The sequence below is a fragment of the Echinops telfairi genome, unplaced genomic scaffold, assembly GCF_000313985.2.
Source record: "Echinops telfairi isolate 266 unplaced genomic scaffold, ASM31398v2 ScPeMD7_7400;HRSCAF=8409, whole genome shotgun sequence".
Classification (NCBI taxonomy): domain Eukaryota; kingdom Metazoa; phylum Chordata; class Mammalia; order Afrosoricida; family Tenrecidae; genus Echinops; species Echinops telfairi.
Genome location: NW_022111300.1, coordinates 44,958,918 through 44,979,083, shown reverse-complemented (window position 1 = coordinate 44,979,083; position 20,166 = coordinate 44,958,918). Strand labels below are relative to the sequence as shown.

Genomic DNA, 20,166 nt, shown 5'->3' with positions numbered 1-20,166 from the left:
TCCAGTTGCTATCTGTACCAATGTACATCCTCTGGTCTACCAGATTTGTAAGGTAGAATTGGGATCATGATAGTGGGGGAGGGGAAGCATTTAAGAACTAGAGGAAAGTTATATGTTTCATCATTGCTACCCTGCACCCTGACTGGCTCATCTCCTCCCCACAACCCTTCAGTAAGGGAGTGTCCCAACTTGAATTTCTGATAGTTCTCTATTGACACACTATGGCAACCATTTTTATATTATGTCAGCAAAATTTCACTTGCATGTGATATTAATGATGGATCGCCTTTCTTTGGAGTAGATGCAGATATTGATATCATCTAGGCTGTTGGCCAGGTAACAATCTTCCAAATTTGTTGGCATAGATGAGCATGCACTTCCAGTAATGCATCCATTTGTTGAAATACCTCAATTGGTATTGCATCAATTCCAGAAGGCATGGTGTGGGTTGGTTTGTTTGATTTTCTCTGTGTGTTTTGCCAATCCCTTCAGTGAAGCTTGGACTTCTTCCTTCAATGCCAGCAGTTCTCGGTCATATGTTACCTCCTGAAATGACTGAGTGTTGACCAATTCTTTTTGGTACACTGTGTGTTCCTTAAATCATCCTTTGCTGCCTCCTGCGCTGTTCTGTATTTTGCTTAAGGGTCACATTTTTCTTCAGTTCTTTCTGCTCCAAAAAAATGCCAGGTGTGCTCCCCCTTTCTGATTTTCTAACTCTAGATCTTTGGCTTTTCATTTTAATATTTTATCTTTTTGAACTACCCTTTGGAATCTGTGGTTCGGCTGTCTTACTTCATTATTTTCTCCATATGCTTTAGCTACTCTACATTCAAGAGCAAGTTCCAGGGTCTCTTTTGACATCCATTGTGGCTCTTTCTTTCTTCTTTCTTCCTGTCCTTTGAAGACCTTTTGCTTTCTTCATGTAGGATGTCCCTGATGTCATCCCACAGCTCATCTTGTCTTTCATCATTACTTCGTGTTCAATGGGTCAAATAACTGTTTGAAATCATCTCTAAATTCAGGGGGATGTGCTCAAGGTTGTACTCTGGCTCTCGGGGACTTGTTTTCCTTTTCTTTGGCGTCAGCTCCCACTTGCTGAGAAGCGTTGGATGGCCCCTGGTCTGGCTCAGACGGATGATGTTGAGCTTCTTCGTGGAATCTCTGCACAGATGCAATGATTTGGTTCCTGTGCAGTCCCCCAGGAGAGATCCAAGTGCACAGTCACCATTATGCTGCCGAATAAAGGTATGTGTGGTCAGTAACTTGTTGGTCTTGCAAGACTCTACCATGAGATCTCGGGGCCGTGTCCGTAGTAACCCAGATTAGCACGAAGAACTCCACTGTGTTTTAAACTGCTTTCCACCCCCTGCTAGCAGCTAGCCGCCCCTATCCCCTCCTTCCCCTCCCCGATCTCCTGACAAACCTTAACTCTCTAGAGATGTCCCACTGACCTGCCCAATTAGCAAGACATGTCCACTATCCTGCCAGTCTCTGAGTTCCCACCTGCAGCCATCGTCTCCCACCTCACCCTAGTGTGCTGCCTGCCTGAAAAGTAAAAATGCATGCTTCTCCGCCCTGTAAGCCAAGCTCTGCCTTCACTATAAAGACCCCGTGTTTTCTTTGTTTGGGTCAAGGGTTTTCCAGGCTCTAGCCTCCTCGGGAACGAGCTATAACAAAGGCTTTTCTCTTAAATGGAGTCTGATTAATCTCTCAAGGGTAAGCTATATTACAGTTCCTTTCACCAAGGCCATATTTTCCAACTGATGCTCCTTTTATTCATATTACAATCCTTAGTAATTATCAGTGCACCTTGATGGCATGCTTGATTGATTTCAGACTATAGACATTGGTAAACGTCCACTTCTTCACCTGTGGCATCAGCCTGGGGATTTGAGTAAGAGTTGTGTCGACTGGTCTTCCTGACAGATATGTGGATATTAGTCTGTCACTGGCATGGTTGCTCTTCAGGAGAGACCTTGAAATGTTCTGTTTCACAATCAATGCGACATCTTTCCTCTTCGGTTTGTCATCCCGGATCAAAATAGGCCATGTGATTATCTGACTCAAAGTGGCCAAGCCCAGCCCACTTCAGCTCACGAAAGCCCTGGATACTGGTCTTCCTGTGTCCCCTTGCATTTTGACTTGGGACGCATCCGCAAGCCTCCCTCCACCTGACGTTGCGGCTGACTCTCCTGTAAGGAGGCAGCTCTTCCCCGGTGTGTCTGGATGCTTCCCAACCTGAGATGCCCGTCTTCAAGCGCTGCCAGGCCCTGGTCCACTGCAGTTCCCAAGACTTTCACTAGCCTATTTTTAAAGAAATAGATCAGCGGGTCCTTTTTCCTAGTCTGTCTTAGGCGGGAAGCTCCACTGACCTGGGTCAGCAATGGGGGTGGCCCTGCTGACATTGGAAATACTGGTGGCCTAACTTCCAGCATCGCAGAAAGATGCAAGTCACCTGGCAGATGAGTGGTGCATTCATTTAACATTAATGCATCATGTTAATTGGTGCTGGGCTGCTTTGCTGGGAAGGAATGCCGGTGGCATAAGTGGAAACCCACAAGGGACATTCTATGCTGTCCTATTATGTTATTATAAGTCAGAATCTACTCAATGGCAGTGAGTTAATTTTGTTTCAAGGATAAGGAAGGAAGAAAAAAACCCCACAACTTTGCTTCTGAATTCAAGCACCAAGAGTAGAGAGAGCCTGTCTCTGTGGACCATGGAAATACTATCCTGAGTCTTACTAGGCCCTGGGAACCACCTGTCTGGTTTGTCCCTGGGTGAGCTCTTGTCGCATCAATTCTGTCATGAGGACCCATGAGTGTCAGAATAGAACTGTGCTCCAACAGGTTGTCCGTAGATTTCCCAGCCCTGCTTGTAAGACTCCTCCGGGTGGGCTCAAACTGCCCACCTTTGGGTTAGCAGCTGAGTGTGTTCTCCAGGTGCACCATCCATGGACCTGGTTTTATCTTATATGAGTCTGAGCAGCCAGCCCCTGGGCCCTCGCTGGCAAAGTTGCTCATGGAGATCCCGGCCCGCACCTCTACTTGAAGGGAGGCGGGGCAGGCACTAAGCCTCCTGTCCCAGGACCCAACACTGATCCCACCAAGAAAGGCTCACTCCTCCTTCACACGAAGGTCCTCAACTCTCCGTACCCAAAGACAGCCACGCGGTCATCTGGCTGGTGTGGCCGGAGATGATCCAGAGGAGGCTCGAGACACGGATGCCGTCCAGGATGGGGCAAGTGCCTGCTGGGGTCCTTGTGGTCCAAATGGTTGGCACATTCTTCTGCAAGGAACAGCACCTCAGGGTGTGGTCCATGGCACCCCAAAAACCTAAATTGGAGCAAAGATATTACTCTCACCTTGTAGAATAGACCCTCCCCACACACATACACAGTCTCATATACAAGAGCTAAAACACACACAGGCCCTGCTGCTCTGCCCTGCACTGGCCAACTCTGGTCTCCACTCATGATCCTTAGCCCTGGGTCTTCCTCCTTTCAGTCCTAATTTCCTCTAACCGGCCCCACTTTGCTGCCTCACGCTGCCCTGAATGAGATGCTTTGTCCACACTCAGACCCTGGGGAGGCTACCCTTCTTAGAGGGTGGGAAAGGGGAATGTGGACATCAGAAGGGGCCCCCTTGTCCTCGAAGACAGCATTTCCCTCTGTGTGGCTTCCTGGTACTTGCCCAAGGACCACTCACTATGGGTCCCATCTCTACTCTGGGTCGGGGTACAGGCGTGGCAACAGGTAGGGGGACAGGTGTTAGAGCAGCTAGGGACCTTGCACTGGACTCTCCTGGCTCTGAACCTGACTCCCGTTTATCAGCTGTGTGGCCTTTGGCCTATTAATGGACATCAGACATCTCTGCGTCTGAAGCTCCACAGCTGCAAAATGAGAACGAAGGGAGACCCTACCATCATAGCGTGGTGGTGAAGGACAGAGGAGAGAATGCTTATAAACAAACCGTTTCCCGTCCTGACAACCCCAGAGGAGGCACTCACGAGGCCACAGCTACGATTTATCCTTCAGGGGCAGTGGTGGTTCAGTGGGGAAATTCTCCTCTTCCATGCAGGAGACCACGGTTCAATGCCTGGCTAAGGTACCTTCTGCACAGACAGCCACAGCCTTTCGGCTGGCAGAGGCTTGCGTGTTGCTGTGATGTTAAATAGGTCAGTGGAACTTCCAGACAAGACAGACCAGGAAGTAGGCCTGGCGATCTGCTTCTGAAAATCAACCCTAAAGACTATGCATCACAGTAGCCAAATGTGCAAACAACAGGACTGTCCTTGGGTGCCTGGTATTGCCCTGAGGTGGGGCTCGGCCTGGCAGAATAGAACAACAGCTAGTACTACTGTAAGCCCTCTTTCTTTAAGAAAGGTTACTTCATTCGATTTAATTCTTTCTCGCTAAAAGAAATGTCAGCCGGCCCATCCTACGAGCCAGTTGTGAGGTTACAATCATGCATCAGGCACCTCCCAGCTCCCCGGGCCTCGTCTTCTTTCCTGGACGCAGCTCGGCGCCTTAACCACAGTGGACATTAGTACCTCCTTGCAAAATTGATACTTATCCCTAAACAAGATCTGGCTCACAACCAAGCTTGTCAACCTGCTTTCCACTGAAGAATTGAGTGGCCTAACATGTTTAGATTCCAGCCATAGGTAGAGACGTGTCCATTCAAGTTGCCCAGAAAACAAAAAACTAAACTCACTGCCAATAAGTTGATTCTGACTCACAGGGACGTTGTAGGACAGGGTAGAACGGCCCCTCTACGGGTTTTCAAGGCTGTAAGCCTTCATGGTAGTAGAAGCCTCAATGCTTCTCCTGTGGAGTAGCTGGTGGTTCTGAACTGCTGACCTTGTGGTTAGCAGCCCAAGGTATTAACCCGCTATGCCACCAGGAGGCTTAACCTTGCTGGTGCTGCATGTGCCCTGCCCCAGCCTGGGCTCCTCTCCCTGAGGTCAGGCATCATCTGAGTCGCCTGCGGGTTGTGACGCTGCACATAGACCTGATGGCCGTGACCACTGCCTGGCAGCATCGCTACAGGGAAGGCCCAGCCTAGCCTGGGACCAGCGGAAGATGTCTCCTGCTTGTGCCCAGAAGGCAAGCACCAGCCGCCACATGGCCTCAGCACCCAGAGGTGAGCCGAGTCAGGTTGGATGAGGAAGGGACCGGGCTCGGCTGACATTCAGACGCTCTTGGGCATGGATGCAGTGAGTTAAGCATTGTGCTGCTGAAGGAGAGGTTGATGGTTCAAACCCACCTCCTCCTCAGGGGGAAAGACTCTTCTGTGAGAGTGCAGCTCAGAAACCCTGGGGAGCCATTCTGCCTTGTCCTGTGCCCGGGGTGTGGCTTGATGGCCTGGGTTGGGCCCCGGCTGGAACGCAGGTGATAAGCTTGGTTTCCCAGGGGCGTCCTCCTTGAAGCCGCCTCTCCTGGTGGCCTTGCCTTTGCAATGATCCTTACCTTTCTCCGTGCTCCCGGCTCTGAACCGGGAGAAACGGGGCAGGCACTTGGGCCATTTTTGCCTCTGTTCCTTTCTCTCCGTCTCCCCCACAGGCAGAGTCCCGTAACCAGCTGTGGGTACTCCCTGGGCCGGCGGTGCCCTGTGGTCTGATGCCCACTCCACGGCTGCCACATAGACAGTGCCAGTCAGAGGCAAGATGAGGCCCAGCCAGGTGATAAACCTGGAAGGAGAAAAGCCACCCAGTCACCCAGCTTGTCCTTCCGGCAGACACCAGAGAACAACCAGCCACGGGTGTTTCCACCCAGAGCCCCTGCCAGGGCCGAGGAACATAAAAAGGCTGGGGATGGCCTTCTGAGACTGAGAATCGCGAAGGAAAGCACATGGGAAACGATGCAGCAACTTCTCTACTGGCCAAATGCTGGCTGTACGTAATAATAATAATAAAGAATAATAATGACAGACAAAGAAGAAAGACAACCCGAACCAGGACACACCAAGAAAAACAGACAAAACACCGAGGAAAATATCTGCCACCGGTGCAACCAGGGATCAGTGCGGCGCACTGGCAAACTCAGTAAAACCGGCACCTCCCACCCAGAGAAGAGGGTGCCGAGAGACAGGTGACCACCCTGAGCATTCATCCTGGGGAGACTCACAGGACGCGTGGAGCCCCAGCTTTAAAAAATAACAATGCAGGCAGGTGAGTCAGGAGAAAAAGAATCTCCCAATCCATTGTCAACACGCTGGGGTTGGCCTTGTAGTTAACAACTCAACAGATATCACTAAGAACTAGATATGCCATGTCTTCGGAATTGATGGTAGAATAATGGGTGGAAGTGGAGACAAGCATAGAGAGTTTCTAGATATCCTTTGAGGACAGTGGTGGTTCTGTATATATGTTACCTAGGAATGCACTTAATGGGTTATCTCCACCCATCTGTCAATGATGGTTTGGGTGTTACTATGATGCTTAACAGATTTCAGCAGAGCTTCCTGATTAAAAGAAACTAGGAAGAAAGTTCTGGTGATCTACTTCTGAAAATCAGTTCGTGAAAACCCTGTAGATCACAATGGTCAGATCTGCCACCAAGCATGGGCATGTGGCCGGATTAGGCAGGATTTCCTCATGTTGCATTGGGGTCTCCATGAGTTGGATCGCTGCGATGTCAGCGAACTACAATGACAATGACATGTTATCTGTTCTGTCACATCTCAGAAGTCTTCATTTAGCTCAGTTAAGTCTTATCATGCGGTGACTTTGGCTTTATTTCTTGTCCTGTTTCCATGAAATCGGTGTTTTAGAAATGTCAGTCATTTTATCGCATTGATGTATAAAAAGTACTTAGAATCGGCCCCTGTGTTTACAGAGGTAACTGACTTTTGGTGCTGGGGTGGCGGGGAGGAAGTGGACCCCAGCATTTCCGAGTGAGGCAGGGAAAGTGTATTTCCAGGAGGACCCTTCACTGAAGGGCTCTGGAGGGACGAGCAGCAGTCCTCCTGTGTTCTCTGTCCCGGGGCACAGCGCCAGGGGCCCCGGGCGTTATGTGTTGGGCTCCTAACCACAAGGTCATCAGTTCGAAGCCGCCCCACGTGAGAAAGATGGGACGTCCTACGTCCCTAAAGAGTTAGTCTTGGGAGCCCAAAGGGGCCGTGCTGCTCACTCCTAGAAGGTCGCTAGGAATCGGAATCGGCAGTGAGTTTTCTCCGAAAGGCACCTGCTGGCGTCGTGAGCGATGTATTTGGCTGCCAACCACGGTAGGCGCTTCAAAGACACTAGTAGGCCCGAGGGAGAAAGACGGAACCCACTGGAGGACAGTGGGCATGGCTTGGTGGCCTGGGCTAGGCACACACTGGACCCCAGGTCTATAGGCATGGTTTTCCAGCTGTTTCCGGCTTTTCCTCCCTGGACACATTCAAGGGCAGGGAGTGACGGCAAAACTCCTAGCCCTGTGACACTAGGGGTCACAGGCCAGGCTGCTAACCGTGCTCAGCCGGGAGAAGCAGCCGTCTGCTCCTCAGACTCCCTTCACAGCACGGCTCCAGCCGCATGGACAAGGCGGCGGCCAGTTTGGCTTTGGTTTTAAGGGACACTCTGAGACGCTGCAGTGTGTGTGGGAGACTCTGCAGTGGTCACAGATTCACGGGCCTGAGGGATGGGGTGGGATCCGTCTCTCTGTATCTGGAAATCCATTCCCCCTCCCCCAGGTCCCGTGCATTTCCTTCTGCAGGCACACAGCCTGGCAGCCTGGCCTCACTCAGTGAGTGACAACCAAAGGGTCTCTGTTAAGTGAGCCATTCACTGTAAAACGCAGGGAAAAGTTGCAAGCTTGAGTGTTTGCATTCCATTCCCATTTACCACAATGAAGACAACCACCACCACAAATGGGGTAGGTGGTGAATAGAAGATCATCAACCACCCCCTACCCCAGCCACCCCCCACCCCGCGCCAGCAGGTACCCCGGAGGGCCATACTCACAGACACAGGGCAGCAAACGTGTCCAGGGGGAACTTCCCGACAGCACACTGGGCCACGACCTTTCCAGAGGAGGAGGAGGACTTTATCTTGAAGAAGGGCAGGGCCGGTGCCCCAAAGGAGGCATTTCTGGATCTTAAAACCCCTGCCAAGAGAAGCACACACACGCACATATATATGAGCAACGCTTGGCTCTGCAAGAATGCTCCCCATCTTCTCCAGAGTTTTCGTGTCTATTATTTCACAACAAAACTTTGACATGGCACAGGGAAGTGGGCTTTTAATATCTTTGTTTGACCGAAAAAACAAAAGCACAAACCAAACCCAATCCATTGATATCAAGTCAGTGTTGACTCACAGTGACTCTCGGCAGCCTTTCAGAGACTATAAATCTTTACAGAGGCAGACAGCTTCTTCTTTCTCCAGAGAAGTAGCTGGTGGTTTTGAACAACCGACCCTCTGGTTGGCAGCCCAATGCTTACCCAGCGGTGCCACCAATGCCCAAGGATGTGGACACTGGGAGAAACGCTCGTGGTTGTCACCTTTATCCACAGAGCTCTGAGCGCCCACCCTATGGGGCAGTTCTATTCTTTCATAGGGGGCTGCTAAAGGTCGGAATCAACAGCCCCCAACAACCACAGCCACGGCAACCACACTGTTCCTTTGCGCTCAGCCTTTGACCAAGCAACAACTTCTGCCTGGCCCAGAATCTTTGCTCTTCCCTGTACACTACAGGGCAAGGAGCCCTGGTGGCATGGTAGGTAAAGGGTTGAACTGCTAACGGCCAGGTTCACAGTTCAAACCCACCAGCCACTCCACTTGAGGAAGACGAGGCTGTGTGCTCCTGTGTGAGATTCACAGCGTTGCAAACGCAAAGGGGCAGTTCTGCTCTGCCCTGTCAGCTCACTGTGAGTCCAATGGACTTGGTGGCAGTGAGTGAAGTAGAGACTGAACCAAGTTCTTCTTGGCCTGGGTGTGGCCAGCCGGCAATATTCCATCAAAAAGATTTGAGGAGGGACCTTGCTCCCTGGGTGGAACTGCTCTGTTCCCTGACCCCCTATACCCCCCACCCCACCCCCACCCCCGTTGTCTTGGTGTGGAAGCTGGAAGAATTCCTTGGCCAGGAAATCCAAATTGCACTAATACATCCGCCCAGGCCAGCCTCTCCGACCTTCTTCTTTCCAGTCCCTCCAAGAGATGCGTCATCCTGTTCTTCGTCTAACGCTGCTTTCTCCAAAAGCATTCTCTTGTGCTGACAGTTCTTTCTCACTTCAGTTCCAGGCTGGTTAAGCTCAGCGGGAGCAAGGAGCTAGGCTAATTGACACAGCTCTCAAGGCATGAAGAACACAGCTCATTAGAGTCAGGGCGTGGTGCTGATTCACTCACACACTCCCTCAACAACCAGCCTGCAGAGTTCTCGTTGAATCTAGGATCTTCGTGGCTATTCCAACCAGAATTTAAATTTGAATCTGATGTATAATGCTTTTTTTGTAATAAACAGCACATAAAATACGTGGCTAGCAAGCAAGCTAATATCCCCGAGCGTGTGGGGCCAGCGAGCATTCAGAAGGCAATGTGCGATGATTGGAAACAAGTGCACTGCCGACCCTACGAGGGGAGGCGTGGGATGGAGAGGCGGGGCCGCTTTGCTGGGAACGGGCGCATGGAAATAAGAGACTCTGTTGCACCGTGAGTTCAAGTTTTAAAGCGCTTGCTTGGAGCATTTTGAAAGACCGAGGGGTAACCGACCCAGTCCCCACGTGCCCTAAAATGGATTCAGGGTGCCTAACAACACCTAAGAGCACAAGAAACACCACAAGTTGGTAGAATGGTCTGATTTCCATAGGGCAGCATCAGAACAGAGAGCATTGGGAAAGGGCCTCCCAGGAAGGGCCCCGGGGAAGTTGGTGACATAAGTCTCTAAGGAGATGGCATTGAAGCACACGCGGGGCTTCAAGGCCTGTTGGTCACAGGGGCGCTCAGGACAGCCCAGTCTAAAACTCAGCCTCTGGTCCGGCCCTGGAAGGAGGGGCTACCCGCTGGGCTGAGGACTGCAAGGTCAGCAGTTGGAAACCACCAGCCTGTTTTGCGGGGGCTCAGATGAGGCTTTCTACTCCTATAAAGCGATCCAGTCTCAGAAACCCACGGGGACAATGCTCCCCTGTCCTATCGGGTCACTAGGATCAGAATTGACTCGATGGCAGTGAGTTCTGAGTTTGAGCCAGGCCCTAGAGCCCTGCTGCTCAAAGCAAGCTATACAAAGATGGTTTCTCACAGAGCCCGATGCCCGCCGAGGCAGAGCATTCTCCACTAAGACGCTACCTGGGGTAGTGTTTGACAGGAAGGGGAATCCACGGAGCCAGCCCCTTTAAGGGTGAAGGTTCAAGAGACAAATGGCCTGGAGATCAAAGGCAAATGTCCTGGGTCACCTTACTTCCAGGATCCCAGAACTACGGATACTAGGGAAGTGGGCAGTCAGAGAGAGCTAGAGCCAGCCAGGCTCCAGAGTCCTCCCTCTGTCTACGGCGGAAGAGGCTGAGGTTAAGTGACTTGTGCAGGATCACAGGGCTGGGAGGTGCCAACCAGAACTAAACACTGGCCTCTTCACACTACCCCGCTACAGCACATTATTTCCCAGTGTCGTTCCGGTGGCCATCTGGACTGGCAGCTGTCAGGTTTCCACACTTGGGCCACAGCAGGAAGTGTGGAGACCTGACATCGTCTGTCCAGTGCATCCTGCCTCCTGCTACCAGCCCCATCTAACAGCTGTGACCCAGCACAGCCCTCAAGAGTCGGCTACGGTGTCCTCCCTACTGTAGCCCCCTCTCTATTGAAGAGACCTCTCTTGCTGACCTAAAAATAAAATACCGTTGCCATCAAATTGCTTCTAGGCCATGGTGGCCTCTGTCCATCAGAGCGGGACGCTGTTCCTCTTCCGTTGGGTCTGCACTGACTCATTTCCTGGAAGCCGATGATCACCAGGCCTTCCCAGGTGCCTCTGCGTGGTCTCCAACCTCCAATCTTTCCACTAGCAGTCGAGCACATTCAGCATTCCCGAAGCCCAGCCCAGAGACACGTTTCCTACCCACTCCCTCCTAACCTTCCATTCCGTCTCTCGGGGCCCCGAGCCACATCATGCTCCCTTTATTGGACTTGTCAGGATGAAAACTTCCAGAGGGAACTGCGTTGATCCGAGATGCCTCACGCTTTAGGTAGAGAGTGGTTTCCGTGGGGACTGTTGGGCACCTACCCAGCTGAGATACCCCAGTCACATCGTCCCCGGTGCAGGAGTCAGGGACACACACGCCCACGAAGTAGTCCGCTTCCTCCTGTGAAACACAAGGCCACACGCTGTTTCACTTCAGCACCTGGGGCACGCGCACAGTCGATCCTGGCTAAGGTTGCCGCAGCAGTCTCGTGCACTACACAAGTCGGGAAGGTGTTGGAAAAAGACACGTTTTCCCACTTCTTTGGAGACGGCTTTTCCCGTGACAGAATGGTTCAAGTGGATTGACAGAAGACCAGACTCACTTGTATTTTAATAAAAATGGGCGCTGAGGTGAAATGCGGCCGATGATTTAAAAACAGCTGCCCCCTGTGCACCTCGTTCCCTTATTAGTGGTCACGGGGAGCCGGCTTCCGTCTGTCTGCTGAGCAGATAATCTGAGAAGCTGGACTAGATGAAACGGACCAGGCCTCAGGATGGGAGGAACCCTCCCTGGCAACCTGTGACAGGCAGGTGACACGACCTTGCCTGCCAAAATTGGAAGGGAATTGGGGCACTTGCAGATGAAGATCCAAGACTACAACCTTCAGGAGGGTTTACACTTGAATATAAAGAACGCAAAAATCCCCACAACTGGACCGATGATCGACATGGTCAAGGGTTTCATTGTACTTGGCTCCATCGTCCATGCTCATGGAGGCCAAAGCCAAGAAGTCAAACTATGTGTTGTACGGGCGAATCTGCCGCAAAAGACCCCTCTCATGTGTTAACAAGCTAAGATGTCGTTTTGAGGACTAAGGTGCAGTAAGCCCGAGCCATGACGGTTTCAATTGCCTCGTGGACATGGGAAAACTTGACTTGGAAGAAGGATAAGTAAAGAAGTTATCCTTATTCATAACTGCTTTATGGTGTTGGTGAAAAATATTGCAAATATGGGTGAATCCTCCTTCTCAGAATCAGGGATTTCAGGACTTGGCCTCGTGGACTTTGGGTATGTTATAAGGAAGGGTTGAGTCACTCTGACGCATAGCGACCCTATAGGGGAAAGCAGAACTGCCTGCTTTGGGTTTCCCAGCCTGTAAATCTTTTGGGAGCAAAAAGCCTCATATTTTTCCCAAAGAGCAGCTTGTGGGCTTGAACTGCTGACCTTTCAGTTAGCAGCCCAAATCATAACCTACTGCGCCACCGGGGCGCTTTGTTTGGTAAAGTAGACGGTCCGCAAAGGAGACAAAGACCCTCATGAAGATGGACTGACATAGTGGCTGCACTGATTGTAAGGGTGGGGCGTGGCCAAGCTGCGCTTCATCCGGTGGCCCACAGGGTCACTAAGAGTCAGAGTCCAATGGACAGCCCTGAACAACAACAAGAGTTGACGGGCCTGCATTTTTCAGTCAAATTGCCAAGTTGCCATTTCCTGATAGGAGGACACAACATATGAGATCACGGTTTTAATAATCAGTCAAGCCTATAATTAGAACGCTTTTCCCAATAAAGCACAGATCAAATTACAAGTAGAATTTTGGAGGACACTTATTCTAAATAATGAATGGTCATTCATTTGTGCCCGACCTTTAGCTCCGATGTCCACATCGTTCATCTGCTTTCACATTAGACGGTGAAGTTCATGTGCTCTGACATTGCTCCATGCAATCGTCACTGTAACCTGTGAGCCTCAGGTCGCAGGACAAGTGGCGCTGGGGATCATCTCCCTGCCTCCCATGGTGAACAACTGCAAGACCATTTCATGGCCTTAATATTAGAGAGCCTGGATTTCTTATCATTGTTTTCTCTATATCTGCTGTAAGTCCGCTAGTCAAGCAATTACCCCTTCGCATTCTGTGGCATGCAGGAAGCCTGCCTTTGTATTTAATTAAGAGGCTGGGCTCTTTCAGTTTCTTTTAACAGTAAAAGGATGAGCATGCTTTGAAGACAGTGAGTTCTATGATCTTGGTCGCCAATTTAGTAATGTTTTCATAGAAGCCACGGGCCATGGACTAGGGTAGCCTCAGATGGGTCTTTTTGAAGCTGCTTCTGGGAAGTGGGCGATGGGAATGCTATCCCCCCTCTGGCATCCCAATAACAGATGATGAGTCAGGAGGAGTCCGGACTTGGGAAACAAACCTAGCTTCCTGACTTGACCTGCACTCTACTAAGCAGTTGTTTGGCTCTGGGAGGGGCAGATTCACACCAGGGAGTTCGTCTGAGAGCATGAGGAGAGCCCCAAGTAGACGAGGGTCCCCACCGGACCCTGGCCCAGGCAGAGTCTGAGAAGGAGCAGAAGAGAGCTACCCCCACACAAACAAAGAGCCAGCGTAGCATCTTGCTAGCAACGCCACCGGCCAGGGCCCTGGCTTCCCCTGGAAGGGGGCTCAGGAGGAACAAACACCTCAAGGCTCATGTGGTTTCTGGACAAGAGCCTCCTGGAATGACCCGTGTTCCGGAAGTGCTGAGCAATGTCCCATCAGCCGCTTCCATTCTAGGTTTAACTTTTTTGCCAAACATCTTGGCAAAGCCAGCCGTGGAGGTCCACTGTGCTCCGTGTCACTGCCATCAGGTGACCATCAGAGCCTTCCCAGAGGCCCCCACACTCACCTGCAGGAAGTGCAGCTTGCAGTACCGCCCTCGGAAGCGCCCCGGGGGCGCACGGGTGGAGAGGCACTCGCTGTAAGACCCCAGCCTGTCCACGTTTCCGTTAAGAACATTGCTCCCCAGTTTGCTCATCGCATCATACCCTGGATGTCAAAGCAAAAGAAGTGTGTCACGGTGGTTTCTCTGTGACTCTCTGGAAATGAGGGGAAAGGTACCCAGCGGCCACGACGGGAGACAGGCGGGGCTTTCGGCTCCCATAAGGGGGTCTTCGTTCTACGCTGTTCCCTAGGGGCACCCTGAGTCCAAATGGGCTCGGTGGTGGTGAGCGAGTTTCTCCCCAACATAAAATTTGTCCAGCACACCATGAGGGGAAGCCCGACAGAGAGGGCAGATTCCCAACGTTATAACCCCAAGAATTGACTCCAAACATATAAAGCTCAAACGAATCTCAGACTCCTTGCCATCGAGTGGATGCCGCCTCCTAGAGATCTGCCCCTGTGAGTGTCTGAGCTGCAGCTCTTCACAAGAGTAGAAAGCCCCGTCTTTCTCCCACTGAGCAGCTGGTGGTTTCGAACGGCCGACCTGGTGGGCCGAGCCCAATATGTAACCACTGAGGACACCAAACCGGGGATCCTTCAAATCCATCTTTTTTTTTAATTCAAGAAAATTGATTTTTTTTTTAATCTGCAAAGGACACAAACAGGCAACTCGTGGAGAAGGACATTCAAGCAGCCCTGGACGCAGGGAAGCGTCAGCCTCCACAGTGAATAAAAAGAATCACTCCCACGGGATGATTCCAACTCACAGTGACTTACTTACAGGACAGGGAGAACTGCCCCTGTGGGTTTCTGAGATGAGACCTCTGTACGTTAGCAGACAGCCCCAACTTTGCCCTGACTTTCTCCCACAGAGCGGCCGGCAATTTCAGACTCCTGACCTTGCAGTTAGCAGCCCCAGGTGTAACCACTACTACGCCAAATGTTTTCGCTCCAGCCACCTAGAAGCCTGATAAGGTTACATGGGGTGAGCGCAGGAAGAAACAGCCCTGCTGATGCAGCAGCTGAGGACTTGGCTGCTAACCAAAAGGTTGCTGGTTCAAATCCCCCAAGCACCTCCGCAGTAGAACGCCCACCCTCACGATCTGCTCCCATAAAGGTAGCAGCCCAGGAGCCTCCCCCCGGGGCAATTCCAGTGTCCTCGATCCGGTTTCCTAGAGCTCGTTTTCCCAGCGGACAGCAGCTAGATTTACTTTTCGAGACTCACCTCTCCCCACGTGTTCTAAGGGAATCCTGAGGTCCCTGGAGTTAGATGTGGGGCTACTGACTGCTGCAAACTGACCAGCCTTTCCCGGGAAGAGAGGCGAGTGATATAGTGAAAGTTTATTGTGCCAACCTGGCCGATAAACACATGTGGGGTTCATTGAAGGGCTGAGGGATAAACGGCTCTGTGAGCCTCACTTTTCTAGTTCACGGGAGTCTTGCTTTGTGATGGTCAGACCAGGGTGCAGCTGCCTTAGCCAGTTCCCTGCCTCAGCTGGCAAGGCTCACTTCCTGTGAGACATCCCTGAGGAGAAGCCACATGGATCTACCCCGATGCAGCCCTGGGTGCTGGAGCAGCCGTGTGGAGCCCCCTGCCAGCGCTGAGATGCTTACACACTCCCTGATTCAGCTTTCCTCCTGCAGTTGGCGTCATTGCTTGTCTTTGTGAGATGGAGGAGGACTTTGTGGATTGATGTTGGACATATGGGCTAATGTTGGACTTGTGGGCTTGGGCAGCACTGGATTGGGATGTTTTCTGATGTGCACTTAGTCTTTGTATAAAACTCTCTCTTATACATATGAATTTCTGTGGATTTGTTTCTCTAAGGTACCCAGACTAACACAGTGAGGCTCTGCACTCCTGTCCGGGAAAACTCACATAAGGTCACTGTGTGCCAGGGAGCCCTGGTCGTGCCACGATGAAGCGCTGGGCTGCCAAGCAAAACACCGGAGGAGCTTTGAATCTGTGCACTATCTCTGCAAGACAAAAGGCCTGGAGATCACCCCCGTGAAGAGGGCTGTCCTCGGAGGCCCCTCTGGGGCAGGTGTCCTCTGTCTTGTAGGATCACTGTGACTGTGGGTTGGAATCTGGGGGCTGGTACATAGCAGGAACAAGCACGTGGCAGCCTTGGCCTTGTGCTCTCCATACAGCAGTGTCAGGAATGGGTCTCTTCCACTCAGGACTGTGGCTCGAGGTCAACAAGACTCAAGTGGAGGAAGATTAGGGCTGAAGGGAAGCCTGGGGTCCCTCCATTCCAGGAGGGCTGTGTGGTGAGAGATGCCATGGGGACTTCCTGGTTCTGACTGGTTCAGAGCCCAGTTCGAGCCTTGAAGGTCTTGGGCTGCCCCCCATTGCTGACGGTGGCTTTGCGTGGGTTCTACGGCACAGTGAGGCCGTGTGGCTACCGACCTTGCAGGGAGCAGCTGGGTGCAGCACTGCTGGTGGCCCCGGGCTGCATAGCTGCCCTCGCTTGCTCAAGCTGACCAGGCTTCTTGTCTCCGTTCAAGCAAAGACTCCGTCCTGACCACTTACCCAGTGACTGGCCAGACAATGTCTCCTAATTTGCCTCTGGGAAGCACGCAGGAACACACATGGCAGCCGCGCTCACTGAGGGGGAAAACCAGACCCACACCTCACGGTGAACCAATGAAAGGCCATGTTGAATAGCCATGACTTCAAATAGTCCAACGTTATCGATTAGGAAATTGGTAAATGAACATGGTGCTTTCCGATTTTGCAACGCTATGCAGCAACTAAAAAAAGGAAAAATCTCTCTGTGGTGGTGGAAAATGTGCTAAGACAGATTACCTTTTTAGATGAAGCACATTTAAGAGCACCAAATATATTTCTATGGTTTACAAACAAAATTTAAAATAAATATCTATCTTTCTAGTAAGATACATAAACACAAAAATGCTAGGAGAAAGTTCTAGAAGAATACATCTCATTGATCCTCATTGCCATCAGGTAGATCCCAGTGCACAGGGTCCTCCAGGACAGAGTAGAACTGCCCCACAACGTGTCCAAGGCTGTCATCTTTACGGAAACAGACGGCTCCTCTTCCCCTACGGAGCAGCTGGGGGGCTGGAACTGCCAAGTGCTTTAACAACTGCACCCCAGCATGCCTTCCTTCCACTGATCCAGTTGTCATCCAGGAAACTGAATTTGAATAAGGGAAGCTAAAGAACATAAGCTTTGACTGTATTGCTTAGAGCCTTTCCCAATGAGGATAGATCCAGATATTACATCATAAAATCGAAACCAAACATTTACGTCCATATTTGAGGGAACCTAAAAAAGTTTACAGAAAAAGTGGAATTAAAAGGTGATCGGCACACCTATAGAGTCATCAACTGGAATAAGGGTTTGGGGGGGAGGGGAACACGGAGGTGGTGGCGGGGTGAAGGGTGAAGGGTCAAGGAGACCACATAGAAGAGAAGTGCCCAGAAACGGATTGTGGCAGCAGATGTCCAAATTCTGCTGGATGTGACTGAACTATGGAATGATCTGGTACATGGATTCATCCCAGTCAATTTAAAAAAAGATAATTGTCAAAGTTATGACCGCTTCTTAGACATGGCCAAACACCTTGAGGGAATGAGTAGCTGGGTCTAGGGGATCAGGCCTTGAGCCTTGGGGGACACTGAGGTCCCTTGGTATAACACAGTTGACAAAGACAATGTTCTACATCCTACTTTGGGGTCTTGGAAGTCGATGAGCAGCTCTCTAAGGTGAAATTATTGGTCTCGCCCCATCCAGCAAAAAGAAGAATGAAGAAAATGAAAAGACATGTGGAAGAGAGTGACCACACGAACATCAGTCTTCACACCCCTGAGACCAGAAGAACTAGGTGGTGCCCACTGACCACTGCCAAGTGCTCTGAGAAGGATCACATCAGAAACTTTCGAGAAAGGGTACAACCAAACTCAAAATGGGATGTCCGTGAGACTAGGCTTACTAGACAGAGACCAGTGAGAGCCCCCCCAAACCTAGGGCCTGTAGTCACCCTTCGGGTCTGGAACTGAACTCACCCCCATATTAGAATCATCAACCATTTGAGCTCCAAAGGGCAACATTTACCCAAAGACCAAGTTCAGCGGGTGAGGAATGGAGGAGGCGTGGAAACAGGAGACACAGGGAGGAGGTGGGATACGTACATCCAGGTCCAATAATAGGGACCCTCTAGAAACCATCCTCATCTTCTTGATGTTGGTCCTGTTTGGGGCTCAAAGGGGACCCCAATCTCAAAAGCAATGTAAGGCGAACATGTATGACGTCTTAAAAGAGGCCGAAACCACCCAAAGACACAGACACATCGTCAGGGGAGGGAGGCCAACAGCCCGAGCTCGAAGTGGCATCTGAAGATTTAGTCGGGACACTCATGAGACAGTCATGGGACAAAGGAATTGGTCACAAATCCATGATGGGTGGCAGATCCGTGTACCACAGTTTTAGGGAGGACTGACGACAGGGGCAGGTGGAGGACCAGGTTTGGGACACAGACATGTTGGATAGAAGGACTTACAAGGCTGGTCCAACCAAGTCAGTCAGGACGAGACTGAAAGGGCATGACTCATGGCTATGCGACCCCCTGCACTGTCCCCAGTACAGAGACCTCCATCTAGGACACAGCCAGGCAAGCCCCTAAGAAGAGACCACCCCTCCCTGGGCTGGCTGGCAAGAGGTGGAGGTAATCCACTTTGCAAGGCACTCTATGTGAGGGCAAGATTGGTTAATGATCAGAAAGAATTTGATGGAAGCTTAGTTTATGTAAGGACCCTGCAAAATGATTTGGGGTTGTCAGAGCCATCGTTAGCCCTTTGAAAACTGGGGTGCTCTAATACAGTCCTGGGGGGGAGGGTGTTCCTTCCGGCTGGTTTTCTCTCTCGCCTTCTTCCTAAAAATCCCTCCTTCTCTCCCGATTCTGGGCACCTTTTTAGAAAAGGAGAGTAACTCATCTCCCCTTTCCTATCTGTTTCGGTGTTTTTAACCCTGCAGAGTGTTCCAGAACACTCCCAGCGTGAGTCCCTGCACAAACCTCAGACTGCCCTGGACCAGTTTCGGCTCCCAGCTCAGCTCCTCACCAGGCCCGGGGAAAGCCCACTTACTTCTTAGAGCGTATTCTTTGGGCTCCTTTGAATTCAGATCAGAAAGGAATTCCGCCAGGTCTTGCCTGCACTTGAGAGAAATGTTTCTGGCAAAAGAAACCAAGAGTAATGGAAGCTGCAGACAGAGCAGGTAGAGCAGTACGGTCGGAACCATTGCGTCTCTCAAGCCGCCAGGCTATGCCTCCCTTCCCAGACGAAGAGGCTGATATTTATGGAGCTCCAGAGGACAGGGGGTCAGGGAAAATGTGACACTGCTCGCTTGGCTCCTTAACACGCAGGGAAAAGCTGCGTGTCCTCCACCACCTGCATAGCGGCCAGGACGGCCAACCGTGGAAACCAATTTGCAGACGACTTGTTCTTGCTGAATACAAGTCCTCTGGATGGCGAAGGCCACCTGGCTGGCTTTGGTTATGCTGATTAGTGATTCCCAGCAAACGCAGCCCAGCCGAGATTTTCTTTGGAGTGCTGGCCCTGTGTGCACGTCTTTCTTATAAACCCCATCTCCGGGTTTGAAACAGAGCTCAGGGAGGTGACGTGACAACGTCTATTTTGTGAGCAGGAACGGTTAGGACGCCAACCTGGAAGACGTTCATAGCTGCTACACAGGGCTTCTCAGAAAATCTTTGGCCACGTCTGCAACTGGACTGGGCGTGCCGGCTTTGAAGGTGAGGTGGGGATGTGGTTGTTAGTCGTCAGGGGCCTGGAGAGGGAGCTCTGGCTCCTAGAGACCCTGTGTGCACCCGAGCTAAGCACTCCTTGGCCCAGCACCATCTGCACAATTGTTCTTACATCTGAGCCCAGTGGAGCAGCCCTGTGCCAACCCATCTCACAGAGGGTCTTCCTACTTTCCTTCCTGAGACTCAACTTGGCCAACCATGATGGTCTTTCCCAGGGGCTGTTCTCTGCTGACAACATGCCCATGGCACATGAGATTCAAAGCAAGTGAAACAACGGTCGGGCTTCCTCACTTCTCGGGAACAGCTGTACTTCTTCCAAGGCAGAGCTGTTGGTTCTTCTGTCCATGGGCTATGCTACACTTGTGTCAACTCGAATAGTCAAGTCTCCTTAGTCTCCTCTTTCCTTATCCAACTTCCTCATGATCATGAGTTGCCTGGAAATGCCATGGCTTGGGGCAGGTGCACCTTAGTCTTCTAAGGAACATCCTTTGTTTCTGTTTTTGAACACTCTAAAGAAGTCTTGTGCAGTATAAGGCATCATCAGAACAAAAAATCTTACCATAGTGAATGATGGGGGGAGTGC

The 20,166-nt window shown here is 51.2% G+C and overlaps 1 protein-coding gene across 1 annotated transcript in view; it reads right to left on the bottom strand.

Moving 5' to 3' along the window:
• The window catches only part of LOC101658017 (O-acyltransferase like protein), a 28,208-nt gene extending 9,148 nt beyond the window's left edge, over positions 1-19,060 (bottom strand). Inside the window, 5 exon segments of the mRNA XM_013004737.2 lie at positions 5,592-5,691; positions 7,948-8,089; positions 11,195-11,273; positions 13,763-13,902; positions 18,907-19,060. Of these exon segments, the coding sequence (XP_012860191.1) occupies positions 5,592-5,691; positions 7,948-8,089; positions 11,195-11,273; positions 13,763-13,902; positions 18,907-19,060 (615 nt within the window).
• Positions 19,061-20,166: the final 1,106 nt, after the last annotated feature.